The following is a 14,738-nucleotide window of genomic DNA, read 5'->3' as shown; positions in this document are numbered from 1 at the left end:
TAGAGCCATTTTGTTCAATGACACTCGTTCCATGACTGACAGCAGCGGGGACTTCCAAACATCCACAGATCAGGCAAGATCTCTCAACGTGTGGCCCATGTTTAGGTCGTACTGCTTGTGTTAATCATGTGTCACCTGAATTCCCAGGTGTCCAAAATGGCTTGACTCCCAGGGGAAATACACTTCTGGGAGGTCAGCAACCAGGCACGAGGCCAAGACATCTATAGGAAATAATGCTGTTTTATGTCTGTTAACCCTGAGACCCGATATTTGTCCAAAATTCAGTATGAGTTGCAAAAGCAGAGACTGTGGATCGGGTCAGTCACATAAAGGAGAGTTTCATCAGCATACATAGACATGGCGTGTGTGGTATCTCCCACCCTTATCCCATTGTCCCCAAGCTTCTCCCGCAAGTAACTCGCCAGGGGCTCCATGGCCAGGGCAAAAAGGAGCAGTCAATGGGCAGCCCTGGTGGGTACCCCTCCTAATGCCTAAGACTACTGAAGCCACCTGTCCCGTACACACTCGAGCCCTGCGTGCTGTGTACAGCAAAAAAAACCTAGGCCATGTACTATGGACTAAACCCAATTCGCCTGAGCACCGCCCAGTGTTAAGTCCAGGATAGGGTGTCAAAGGCTTTTTCTTTGTCTAAAGCCACTAACGCAGTCTCCACCCCTGAGTTTTTAGTGGCATGCATAACATGCAAGAGCCTCCTGAAGTTCATGTGTGTGCCCCTGCCCGGCAAAAAAAACACACTGATCATTGTGCACTAACCGAGAGACCACCTGATGTAGTTGCTTGGCCAGGGCCTGCACCAATAACTTGACATCACCATTGAGCATAGATAGAGGTCTATATGACCCTGTATCAGCTGTGTCCCTGCCAGGCTTCAACAACATAATTATGAGAGCCTCCCTCAAGTAATCCAGCAGTGCTCTTGTCATTACTGCCTCCTAGAGTGTATCCAGGAGTTTTGGCAAGAGATCAGCTGAGTACATCTGGTAGAACTACATCCAAAGGCTGTAGGCCTTGCATCTTTTAATGTGCTTTCCACTGACTTTTTGCTTTCTGACCTCCTGTTTTGACTGTGTGTTGAACTTCATTTCTGTTGGCTTTGTGACTCTGAGCACTATACCACTGCTGTCCAGTGCTAAAGAGCATGTGCTCTGTGTTTAAAACACAGTAATATTGGCTTCTCCATCATTGGCATATTTGATTTACTGGTAAGTCCCTAGTAAAGTGCACTGTGTGTGCCCAGGGCCTGTAAATCAAATGCTACTAGTGGGCCTGCAGTACTGGTTGTGCCACTCACTATGGTAGCCTTTCAAACATGCCTGCCATTGTAGAGCCTCTGTGGGCAGTCCAAAGTGTCATTTCGACTTGGAAAGTGTACCCACTTGCCTGGCCGAAACCTTCCTCTTTATTATAGGTAAGACACCCATATGTTAGGCCCTGGTTAGCCTCAAGGGCAGGGTACATTGTATTTCAAAAGCTGGACATGTACTTTTAAGTTTAACATCTCCAGGTACTGGAAAAACTCCTAAATTCGTTTTTCACTATTGCAAGGACTAACTCTCCCATAGGCTAGTATGAAGATTGCCTTAAAACATCTTTTAAGTGTAATTTCTAATCGGGAAAAGATAGACAGGTTGAGATTGGTGTCTCTGGACTGGTTAGGTGACAGCTACCTTTGTGAATTCCATCCAGACAGCCATAAATACAGGACACTCAACTGCCCCTGCATTCCATCAGCATACTGATGGATCTTCCTGGGCAGGAAGGAGTGGTGGGCCCTCAGACTTCACACAAGGGACTGATAATACCCCACAGACCTTCTGGCAGACAGGACTGGGCTGAAAGGGAACTGGGGCACTTCAAAATCACTCTTTGAAGTCTCCCCCACTTCAAAGGCACATTTGGGTATAAGTACTGGGCCTCTGACACCATACATTCAGAATACTTCTGGACTGAAGACATTGTACCAGGAAGAAGGGTCTGAGGGCTGTCAAGAGACTGTTTCACAGCATGAATCCTTTTCTGGATTCACATGCTGTGCATCATTCTGCCATCTAGTGGTTGGGTCCGGAATTCTTTTTTTGTTTTTTTTTGTTGTTGTTGTTGTTGTTGCACACGAGATCTGCAATCTCTATCTCCCAAGGGATCACGGAGACGAGGGTTGCAAAGCCTGCGTAACATTCGTTCCAAGGACACTCAAACCACACCAAAAGTAGAGGGAGGAACATCACGCCGCAATGCAGAGCCAAAGACAGCAGGAGTTGCTGAAAGAATTTGGACTTTCCAGCAATGATGAAGATCAAGCAGGAGTTGCAGAGTCCACCCACAGAGGGTCGGGCGTTGAATTCCTCAAAGGAACAGCAGAGTAAAGACTCCCTAAAAGAAGATGGTAAGAGACATAAAAAAGAAACAAGAAAAAACAAAAAGTCCCCAAAGCCCCAACGTCAAAGAAATGGATGACTGAGAGTCTGCCAGTAACATAAGAGCCCCACGGATCCTACACCAGGAATACCGAAGAGGAACGACCGCCAAAACTGTCAAAACCACAGTTGTCGAAGGACATCCCAAAACCATCAGGGAAAGAGGTGCCAAAGACATTGGTGAAAAAGACCTGAGAGTATTGGGGGAACAAGACTCCAAAAAGGCATTGGAGGTGGAGAAGAAAAGACGTCATCTAGAGGCTGAAATGGCAGCACTCCTACAAAAGAAAAAATAATTCGACAATGCAATGAGGCAGTATTGAATCCCACCGAGACCTTAGAAGACCTCCACAGACTTATAAACAGAGGAGGAAGAAGCCTCCCTCGAAGCCCCAACAACCCCCAAACCACACAACATTTTTTCCAGTTAATCTAGTGCTGAGCACCAGGTCAGTCTTTTTGCTGAAAGTTGTGACTCCTTTTCATGTTGGGCAGTTCATCACTTTCCCAGCGTTCTTTACTCTACCTCACCCCTCAAACAATATGAGATTCCATCAGCTGTCCCCCAAGAGAGCCTACAGTTTTTACATCAATCATGCAAAAGACCAGTGGGTGCACAACTAGCTTTTTTGTCTTGATCTCTGGGCAAAGAAAAGAAAAGTGGTGCAGCAAAGGACTTTGTTGACATGAATAATCCTCACATCCTCACATCCCCACATCCTTTTTTCACATCTAGATAGAAGGGGCCACTCCAGACAGCTCCATCAGCTGTATGTAACACTCTAGAGGTGAGGTCTGCAATAGAGCATAATCCAGAATGCATCTCTACTTGTCACACGTCAATCGTTTTCGAGGTGTTCTCCACATCATTATCAGGGCTGATGACAAACCACCTCAATTCCAAAGGTAATCATTTTGCTTCTTGATGTTTAGCTGACCTGGATTTCTAAGGAGATGTCTTGGTGATTGACTAGATTGGTTTTTCTGTACTTGTTTCTCACAACCACACAATTTCAAGAGTTCAGACAAAGATCTTGGAGAGCCTAGGTTGTGTAATAGCCCTGGTGTCTCCAGGTTGGCATTGCCTGTCTACTACTCTCATTTACTCCATCTCCTGTGGAGTGACCTATCCACCTGTCAGAGGATGGAGGAAGAGCAGTACATCCCTCCCTACAACATGGTCCCTGAAGAGTTAACCTTTCAACATCCAGGCCCCAATAGGAAAAGAACTTGGGAGCTCTGGAGGGCACCAGGAGATTTCCAGCACAACTCAATATTAGAGCATACGCCTCTGGTTTGGCAACTTGGTAATGGGAAAGATGATCAACCTGTTTACAAGCCTGGTCGATATTGTACAATTTTTTTGTCGCTACCAGGCTGAGGCAGAAGTGCAGGTAAATGACTGAAAGGGGTAGTGGAACAAGCCAAGGAAATCCTTCTCTATGGACAACTGTCTTCTGCAACCATAATTTTACTCTCACCAGGATGAGGCACAATCCTTTAGAGAGAATTGTGTCCTGCCAACTGAAACCGCTTCCATGGAAAAGAGAGTATCTAGTGACTATAACATCAGCTAGATACACAAGTGAGAGCCTAAGACCCTTTGTGACTTGTAGTCCTTCACAAAAGTTTACAAGCACAGGTGGTTCAATTACTTTATTCCAAAAGTCAAATAAATTGTTCTTCCATTTTCTTAATACGTCTCCTTGAATCCTTCACTGAACTAACTCTTCATTACCTTGAGATGAAGTGTGCACTGTGCTTCTACCTGGATCAAATAAGGTCTTGTGTTCTTCAGATCAGCCTTTTGTGGCATTTGAGTGCAATGATGTTAGTCGAGTAGCTTCTATGCCCGCAATTGGTAGTTGGATAACATCATACATAACACATTACTGCAATCTTCTTGGAGCCAAACATCCACCTGACATACTCCACCAGGCTAAGGAGAGGTTAATGGTAAGTTCCAGAACAGTACCTGTTCAAGACTTAAAAGGTACTGCATGGTCTGTCCCATGCATTGTGTTGGCTGCATGCTCTCGAGCCCTCTTCCTGAATTGATGCAAGGGTTGCCAAGAGGTTCTTCAAAACATTATCACCTAGTTGTAAGCTGCCCAATCCTGCTTTCTTTTTCTTCCTCCCTTTCTCACTCAGAACTGCTGTGGAATCTGGCCTCAAACTGAGAATCGCTAAGAGCCCATAAGAGTAGGTCAAACTTACCTTAATTGTGACTTGTTACTGCAGTGTGGGCTCTTTCCCATTATCACATCTCTTTCCGCCAATCCCTCTGCTATTGTTCAAGGAGGCCCCTTTTTCAAGTTGAAGGAACTGCAAACGGTGTGTATATTCTTTGGATGGGGGGGTGCTGGCTGTCCTCGATGTGTGTACACCATTTGCAGCTATAAAAGCAGCTTCCATTCCCAGTGTAGGTGGCAGGGACTTTCCATCCTTAGCCTTATTCTTCAAATTTGGAAAGTCTGTATTGGCTTGATATTTCCACTCTATTAAATTCAGTCTGCTTGTGTAAACACCCACAAATTTTAAATTGGGAATCAGGGTCTCAGTTTTAATTTTTAATTAAAAAAAAGTTTCAGAAAAGAAAGCTTTCCAGCGGTTGAAATAATTGGTGTTTATATCAAACTTTATGTTCGATTGCATGTGTAGCTGTGGATGCCCATACTGTGCATAAGCTCGCCATCTAGTGTTGGGTTCGGAGTAGTACAACTTGTTTTTGTTCTAAGAAAGTTTTCAAGTCACGGGATCGAGTGACTCCTCCTCTCGGTGATACTGTGCATGTGCATTGAGTCCTTTGTTAGATTGTTTTTCTCTGCCGTCGGGTTCGGACGTGTGTTTCTCTCGCTCAGAGTTCTCAGCTCCAAACAGTCTATAACGGATTCTTTCAGTCTTTCTATCGTCGTCGGTATTATTTCCGAACACGTATTCTTTAATATTCAACTCTCTGTTCCTTTTTCTAAACTCGGAATTGAATTTTTCAGACCTTCCGAGGCAGAAAGGCCTACCTCTTCCACGCGGTGTCGAGTAATCCAACAGTGCAGCCCTGATGGAACGCACTCCATTTCGGTTCTCCCCTCAATGCCATTCCAAATTTCCACACACCGACCAACAACAGGTGTGTAATTTGTGTCTTTCTCCACACTGCAATGACCAGACCTGTGAAGCATGGCGTTATGAGACCGAAGGGCCCATCAGATGGAAATGGTGTCTCGACACAGATGATACACCGCACATGTTCGGAGAAGAGCATGCGCAAGATGATGTAGAGCAAAAGGGGGTCTTCTCCGTCTAAGATTCGGACTCTGATGTGCAGTCGGACATCGAGAGTCAAACTTTACAGCTATCACAAACTGTAAGAAAAAAGCCTCCTTTCCCTTCAGATAAAACAAAAGAGGTCACCGGCCCGCCACTGCATCCCAGCCATGGTCAGAGGCGAGAAAGTTAATCGGATGCCACGCATACCAGCTTGGCACCGAAAAAAACCAAAGACAAGTCTTCGGCATCGACCTCCATTAGCTCCACTTAGGAACCAACAAAAAAAACTGTACGCTGTTTCGGTACTGACTGCTTCGGCACTGAAAAAGAAACAACAAACAACTCCAAATTCTGCATAGAAAGGTTTCCATCCGTACAAAGCTTCGGACCCGAAAAAACTCCAAAAGACTCAAACTGACTCTGGACAGGCTGTAACATCCCCTACACCACAGACAGTGCCGACTTCAGATTTAGCAAGGAAAAGGGCGGATTATAGCATTGCCTCCTCCACTTCTAAAGAGGAAATTAACTTTTGAAGAAAGTCTTGATTCCTCGACTTCTTCTCATACTTCCACATCTCCACCTTTACCTACCTCCCCACAACATACTCCACCAACATCTCCTACTCATTTAGGATTCACACCACCTAGTTCACCACCTGGGGGAGGATCACAAGACCTAGGGGATCCATTAAATGAACAAGACTAATGGGATGATTATGATCCAGATCCCATTACACCCAATGATCCGGATCTTTACCCGGCCAGACCCTCACTTCCTGAGGATTCTTCATCATATCTACAAGTGATAGCAAGGGCAGCAGCATCTCACAATGTAAATATATACACTGACCCCACAGAGGAAGACGATTTATTTGACAACACACAAAGAAAGCCAGTTTCTTCCAATGTTACCAGGAATGATTAGACACGCAGATGAAATATTTAAAGAACCTTGTAGAGCAAGGATTATCACTCCTAGAGTTGATAAAAAGTATAAAGCTGCACCCACTGATCCTCAACACACAAATTTCTCCAGACTCTATTGTGGCATCTACTGCAAGGAAAAGAGCTAATAGCCAATCAACAGGAGAGACACCTCCTCCTGACAAAGAAAGTAAAAAATTAGAAGAGAGTAGCTGCTCAGGCAGCTAATCATTGGCGAATTGCCAATGCTCAAGCTCTACTCTCTAGCTATGACAGAGCTCGCTGGGATGCTATGGAGGAACCTTTACAATACCTACCAGAGGAAATCATAAAAGAGGGGTAGAAATTGTAAATGAGGGACAAACAATATCTAAAACTCCATTAGGCGTGCACTTGATGCTACTGATGCCGCAGTACGTAGTATTAATACAGGTCATCATAAGACGTCATGCATGGCTTAGATATTCAGGCTTCAAACAAGAAGTACAAAAGGCAGTTCTAAATATGCCTCAATGGTTATTGTCTGGAGCTCATTTCCACTCCACCAAATATACCCCCTCGTACACACAAACTCTCACAAGATCATCGAACCCTTCTCAAAGAAGAGGTAAATTCCCTTCTTCTAAAAGGGGCTATAAAACCAGTACCATTACCAAGGGACAGGAGTTTACACCCTGTATTTTCTAATTCCCAAAAAGATGGGTCTCTCAGACCAATATTAGATCTCAGACCTTTAAATCACTACATTCTATCAGAACATTTTCACGTGGTCACTCTTCAGGATGTTATTCCTCTATTACAAATAGGAGACTTCATGACAGCCCTAGATCTAAAGGACGCTTACTTTCACATTCCCATTCATCCTGCACACCGAAAATACTTAAGATTTGTTGTAGTAGGAAAACATTACCAATTCAAAGTGTTACCCTTCAGAGTCACAACTGCTCCCAGAGTGTTCACAAAATGCCTAGCAGTGGTGGTAGCACATCTCAGAAGAAAGCAAATTCTTGTTTTCCCTTATCTGGACGATTGGCTCTTCTAAGCCAATTCATTCCATCAGTGTCAAAAAGATATTCAAACTACAATACGCCTCCTACGTTCTCTAGGATTCACCATAAACTAACTCAAATCCCACCTTCAACCTCTATAAACAACCATACCTAGTAGCTATCCTAAATACACAATTAGGAATAGCATTTCCCAACCAAAACAGGATCCAAGCTTTTCAAACATTAATTGCAACATTAAAACAGAGCCAAAAATATACAGTAAGAACTGTAATGAAACTATTAGGAATGATGGCATCTTGTAATGCCATAGTCCCTCATGCCAGACTTCATATTCCTCCTCTTCAACAGTGTCTATCTCGTCAGTGGTCTCAAGCACAGGGTCAAATGAATGATCTAGTGTTGTTGGACCTCCAAACTTATCTGTCTTTACATTGGTGGAATACCACACACCTTTTAAAAGGGAGGCCCATTGTAGACCCTGTGCCTCAAATGACTCTCACAACAGATGCCTCAAACAATGGGTGGGGAGCTCATCTCCTCAACCTAATAGTTCAGCGAATATGGGACGAGACTCACCGGTCTCTTCATATCAATTACCTCGGACTGCAAGCAGTATTCTTGGCAATGAAAGCATTCCTATCACAATTGCAAGACAAAACAGTGTTGACACAATATCTCCCGGGCACAGACAACCAGTTAGCAGGCCTGCTAAGCAGGATGCAGCAACAAACACACGAGTGGGAACTCCACCCACAAGTCCTTCAGCAATACTTCACAAAATGGGGAACACGTCAAATAGATCTGTTCTCAACAAAACAAAAAATGCTAAACCTTCACCTCCAGGTATCCACACCCTCAGTTCAAAGGCAATGCTGTATGGATGAGTTGGTCAGGCATATTTGCTTACACATTTACCCCTCTCCCATTCTTGCTATTCCTAGTACAGAATATAAAACAATCTTCCCTCACCATGATCTTAGAGGCCCCTACTTGGGCACGTCAACCATGGTACACAACACGTCTGGAACTCTCAGTTGTACCTCATCAAAAACATCCAAATAGAACAGATCTTCTGACACAAAAACAGGGACAGATAATTCATCCAAATCCCAAATCACTCAACCCAGCGATATGGCTCCTGAAGTCATAGAATTTTGATATTTACATTTACCACAAGAATGGATAGATAAAACAAGCATGCAAACCTACCACTAGACATGTTTTGTTTGTTATTTTCAAACGAAAAATGTTGGCCCTTTTTAACCAACAGTAGAAGACATTGTACAATGTTTATTACATTTACAAAAGGCAAATTTAGCCTACACGTCTGTTCATTTACATTTAGCCACTAAAGCTGCATATCTGCAAAATACACAACATATTCTGATGTTTAGAATTCCAGTTATCAAAGCATTTATGGTAGGACTAAAAAAGAATAATTCCACCAAGGGTTCCTCCAGCTCCATCTTGAAACTTAAACATTGTGCTCACAAGGCCCATGGCTCCACCATTTGAGCCATTATACTCCTGCCCATTACAATACCTTTCATGGAATGAAACATTCTTAATTGCTATCACATCTCTCAGGCGTGTTAGTGAACTCCAGGCACTAACTTTAGAAGAACCCTTCTTTCGGGTTCATAAAGAAAGGATTGTATTAAGAACAAATCCAAACTTTCTTCCAAAAGTCATTTCGCAATTTCATATTAATCAAACAGTAGAATTTCCAGTTTTCTTCTCATAACCAGAATCAATAGCAGAAAGAGCTTTACAAACTCTGGATGTCAAATGAGCTCTTGACATGACAAAACATTTTAGGAACATTTTGTGGCTTTCTCATTACCACATAAAGGAGACCCAGCATCTAAAACAAATATAGCAAGCTGGCTAGTCAAATGCATTCAAACTTTCTATACTAAAGCTAAAAGACAAGTACCACCTAGAGCACATTCCACTAGGAAAAAAGGTGCATCTATGGCTTTTCTAGGTAATATACCAATTGCAGACATTTGTAAAGCAGCAACATGGTCTACACCACACACCTTTACTAAACATTATTGTGTAAATGTTGTTGCCAGACAACAGGCAAATGTTGGACAAGCTGTATTTAAAACACTTTTTCAAGCAAATGCAACCCCTACACCCTAGCCACTGCTTTATGGAGGGACTGCTTTACATTCTATGCACAGCATCTGTATCTACAGCTACACATGCCATTGAATGGAAAATGTAACTTACCTGTAGAGCATGTAGTGCTGTAGATTCACATGCGCCCTCCCTTCTCCCTGGAATTGTGTACAGATTGCAATTTTATGTACACACACACACACCCACCCACACGCACACACCCACACACCTCTTTTCACTACTTCACTCTCCTGCCTGCGGACAATCTAACAAAGGACTCGATGCCCATGCACAATGTCACCGAGAGGAGGGGTCACTCGATCCCGTGACTCGAAAAATTTCTTCGAACAAAAACAAGTTGTACTACTCCGAACCAAACACTAGATGGCGAGCTTATGCACAGCATGTGAATCTGCAGCAGTACATGCCACAAACAGATGTCTACTGGTAAGTAACATTTTCCTTCTTTTCATTGAGTACTTGTTCATGTTATTATCTAGAGAAACATGGATTTTTTTTTACATTGCTTCGATCGATTTGTAATCACCAGGTTCCCCGTTTTACAAGTATTGATTATGACACTCAAAAAGAAAGAAAAAAATCCTGCCCTGTTTTCTTTCCATAGATGACTCTTAATTGGATTTAATATACTTCACATGCATGATATGTTTAACTCAGCTTCTGCTAATTTGAAAGTTTAATATGAAATTGTGTTCTAAACCTTAGGAAGCAACCTGTGGAACCGCTTAGGAACTGCACCCAAGGAGAAAGAGAAGATTAAAGAGAAAGCCGAAGTCGTCATCGCTTCCACAGAGGAAGATGACTCTGAGCTCCAGCAAGCTTGGGGGGCTCTTATCAAAGAAAAAGAACAAACTCGCCAAAAGAAAAGCAGATTGGATAACCTGCCTTCCTTGCAGATTGAAATTAGCCGGGAGAGTAGTTCTGGATCAGACAGTGAATCATGATGGTCTTTCACCTCTTGCCTTTTGAGACATGGACTCTGCAGCATGGCAGCCATTCAGATGCACCCCGAATAGGGTTTTATACAGACGCCATGAACTGAACTCCGACTTGACACTTAAAGTGACAGCCCTTGTGTTCCTTACGCGATTGCGTTTGATAAAGGGCATTAAACATATACATTCGATGTTGCTACAACCCGCCCTTTCTTTGAAAAACATTTTTTATCAAATCTTTTAATTCCACAGGGAAAACTAAGTGAAATGTGCCATTTTACTGTTTGGAAGGACAAGAAAATATTCATGTTTAAATCATTTCAGTTGCTGCTAGGCAGCTGCTCCTCCAGAAATACTTACAATGTAATGCACTGAATTTCCCACAGCACCTGGCAAATAAACCTTCAGGTGTTTGGGTGTAATAAAATATTGGTAAAAGCCAGTCATAGAACAGCATCAGTAATATTAAATAATGGTTGAGGATGCAGTATACCAGGTAATGAATATCTTGAGGCAATTGTTGGAGAACTAAAATGTTCATATCCATTTTCGTTGGGTGATTTTGGCATTGGAAAGAACAAGTTCCTAACAGAATTTTTAAGCCTCTTATTCCTTCATAATGCCAGTGCATTTTCTTTGTGGCTAATAATAGAGCACATACCATAACAAAATTAAGTACGCCTTGTCTCTACGTGTACCCCCTTTACACTCTATGTAATTTTCTTTAGTCTGCAAGCATGGTGCACATATGTAGACCTCGAGCAGAGGACAGTGAGAATGTAGTATTAAGTGATAGGGACTTAGGCACCAAACTTACAGGAGATGCAATGGTGAGTGTTAGTGTATCTACTGGAAGAACACAGCAGCTTAGTTGAAACCAAGAAGATGGGAGATCACTTATTTTGTTGAAATTGTGGAACATTATTTCTGAATACAGATTTACTGTTACGTGTTTCTATGATCTTTGTGAAATAGGACACTATTTACATGCATGAGTGGGATGCCAGAAATACTTTTCTCAAAATATATTTTAAGTTGAAAATAATTTCAACGTAAAAACTTGCTAGTCACTTCAACTCATGCAATGTGTTTTAAAGTAAAAATGAAGCAGGGCTTGGTGCTCCTGTGAGCAAGGATCCCAAACACTGATGCCTTCTCTTAATGGTGCTTTTGATTTATTTATTTTGTAATGCATATCCCATTATGGTTATTTAGGTGGCAAAAAGAAGGCAACATGCCATTGACAAAGGTTCAAGAGTCCGACTGAATGTGAGGAAAGATGTTGTACCAAGTATTGTTGCTTCTGATAGAGACTTCTAGCTGCAGATGCCTCACCTTTTTAATAGTCCCCAGCTGTCATACTGAATCTGGAAACTTTTCGGCAGTACCTCTGTGCATGGGTAGGTGACACCTTGTGGATCCGCACGGATGCTGTTCTGCTCCGAAAGTGACATGCAGGTCCTGTATAGGTGCCATTCCCACGAGCTGTCAGTTCAGGCTTGCACCTCAGAATTTTCTACTTTGTGCAAGGAGTGACCACTCCCTTTGGGACTCCCGCATATAGATGTCTGTGATGGGTCACTATCAGGTATGCTTGTGGTGATTGGGGTTAAGCCACTACTTTAAGACCTGCACCAAATGCACGTCAATCAACCTGAAGGCCATCAGTGAATGTGCGGCAAAACTCAAGTTGCACCCATAGTTTGTTCCGATTTCATTCCCAGAGTCGTCAGAGCTGCTTCAGAGGCTGGTCTTTGACACACTCCTGTTCTTCAGGTAAATCAAAAAAGAAACAGAAAACGTTGACGTGGTTGCCGCTCTCTTGCATTTACCTTAAACAGTGGGGGGGGGGGGACGCCAGTCTTTTCAATCTTGCTTCCAAAGTAAGCCTACTTTGGAGCCGATCCCGTGACTTACATCCGGTACAACATGAGTGTCCAGGTCCAGGGACGAATGCTACTCCATACCAGATCCACTACCCCCATGCCAACTCCCTCGATATCGGAGGAGGAGAAACCAATCGTCCTTTCCAACGTTGAGTCACCACCAGTCCAACCTCGACCAGTGTTGCGCTTTTATCAGATCGAAACACGGTTTCCTATTCTTGGTGTTCCTATTCCTCAAAGGAGCCAGCCCACCCTGCACACCCTTTTTGGCACTGACTCTGATAACTATGACCCGGGTGATGTTTGTTCAACCCTATACCAATGACAACTGGGATGAAGATTTGCAGCAAACCCGTAGCCTTGCTTCTCATGAGATAGTAAATCTTCCTCCACCTGGTCCTGCAACTGAGTAATCTAGTTTCTACGCAATGGTTTTACGTAGGACAGCTGAAATTCTTGACCTTTACCTCCCTGCTATGGAGGTCAGAACGACCTGGACAGACTTCTGCTGAGCTCTTCCTACCATTTAAGGAGGCTTCGCCGGACACCATATTAGGGGCTGGGCCAAACCTTGCTCTGGGCCTTCATGTCAGCTGACAAATTGCCGTACGCCATTGGCTGCTCTGGGCGACCTGGCTTTTCTTTCGCTGCATCCTTCACCATAAAACCTTGTTGTTCATGCCTCCACAAGTTGGTCTAATCTGAACACGTTTCCCTCCTCTCCTACTGACCAGGAATCTAAACGAGTGGAGACATTCGGCAAGAGAGTTTTCTCTTCTGCTGGCTTTGCCCTCAGCTCTGTCAAGGCTACCTGCTTGTGTGGCCGGTACTCTCATCCCCTTTGGGTTTCGGTCGCTCAAGTCCTCCCATTTGTCCTTGACTACGTCCGGTCTTGTCCCAGGCAATTCCAGATGGTTGTGAAGCGTCCAGGTTCACAGTTCATTGTGGTTTGGACACCACCTCTTCAAAGGTGAGCTACTGATGCCAGTGCTGGCATTCACATTCAAGCATGGCTGCATTCTACTGGGTTCTCTAGTGACATCCAGTCCTTACTAATGGACATGCTTTTTCAGGGGATGCTCTTGTTCAAGGGGAAAAGGCTGATTCCACTCTTAAAGAGTTTAAAGATAGCGGGCTACCACTTGCTCCTTTGGCCTCGCTGCAGATTCCTCGCCAACCCTGCCATCCTCCTCATGCTGTGATTGGCATCTGTCCTTTAGCAAGATCCCAATTCTGGCAATTTGCACACTGTATACCAATTTACTTTAGGACTCTGAGTCTGGGGGTGTGGGAATTCTCGAAAGAAGCTGACATCAGCTCACAGGAGTGGCGTCTATATAGTGGTGTGTCATTTCTAAAGTGGAACGGCGTCCTTGTGGAGCCACAAGATGCCCCCAGGAGCCGCTGGTGCGCAGAGGTACTGCTGAAAGGTTTTCAGATCCACTCTGACACCTACGAAATATTCAAAAGGTGAGAAATCTGCAGCTAGATAGTCTGTACCAGAAAGAGCATTACGAAAGATAAGTAACCTTTTTTTTTACTGGCTTTACAAAAACTGATTCTAAGTCAAATAACAACTTGAATGTTTTCAGGAGTTTCTTGAACAGCAAGACAATAGTTAAAATCCTTCCAGAATGCTCAGAAATATACTTTAAAAAAATGATTTCATGCTTTATTATTTTAAGCCCTTGGGTGACAGATGCATTTGTTTCCTTCACACAATACTTAAGCGGCATCTGTCAAGTTGCCAGGATGTTTTCTTTTTTTTTTTTTACGTTAATGATTGTCTTATATATTTTATTTCATATTTCTCTGTTTATTCTTTCATTCTCACTGGACCTCTTTTACTTGATGGATGCTATTAATGTTGCTGTATGATGTCTTACAAGTACTGCCTGTACATGTGTATTCTGCCTTCCTGACTGTTACACTTTAAGACGTTTGTGGCATTTGTCAAAACATGTCATAGAGAAGAAAGAAGGGTATGAAAGGTTTGCCTTGAGGTACAAAAATGAAATCGCACCTGCTGGGTCCTAGCTAAAGTCAGGTTTAAATTAAAGTTCCCCTGCCCTGTTGATAAAGCATAAAGGGAGGAAGGGCCCAGGATTCCTACAGAAGCTGCCTCCTCATC

At 43.3% G+C, this 14,738-nt stretch overlaps 1 protein-coding gene across 1 annotated transcript in view; it reads left to right on the top strand.

Annotated features, from left to right (window-relative positions):
• Nucleotides 1–14,270, top strand: part of NCBP3 (nuclear cap binding subunit 3) — a 228,117-nt gene extending 213,847 nt beyond the window's left edge. The window contains exon 13 of the mRNA XM_069226975.1: nucleotides 10,492–14,270. Coding sequence (XP_069083076.1) covers nucleotides 10,492–10,730 — 239 coding nt within the window. The 3' untranslated portion in view covers nucleotides 10,731–14,270. The remainder of the gene's footprint in view (nucleotides 1–10,491) is intronic.
• The last annotated feature ends 468 nt before the right edge of the window (nucleotides 14,271–14,738 follow it).

The sequence above is a fragment of the Pleurodeles waltl genome, chromosome 3_2 (genome assembly GCF_031143425.1).
Source record: "Pleurodeles waltl isolate 20211129_DDA chromosome 3_2, aPleWal1.hap1.20221129, whole genome shotgun sequence".
Taxonomy (NCBI): Eukaryota; Metazoa; Chordata; class Amphibia; order Caudata; family Salamandridae; genus Pleurodeles; species Pleurodeles waltl.
The sequence above is the reverse complement of the archived record's forward strand: the minus strand, read 5'-3'. Positions and strand labels throughout refer to the sequence as shown.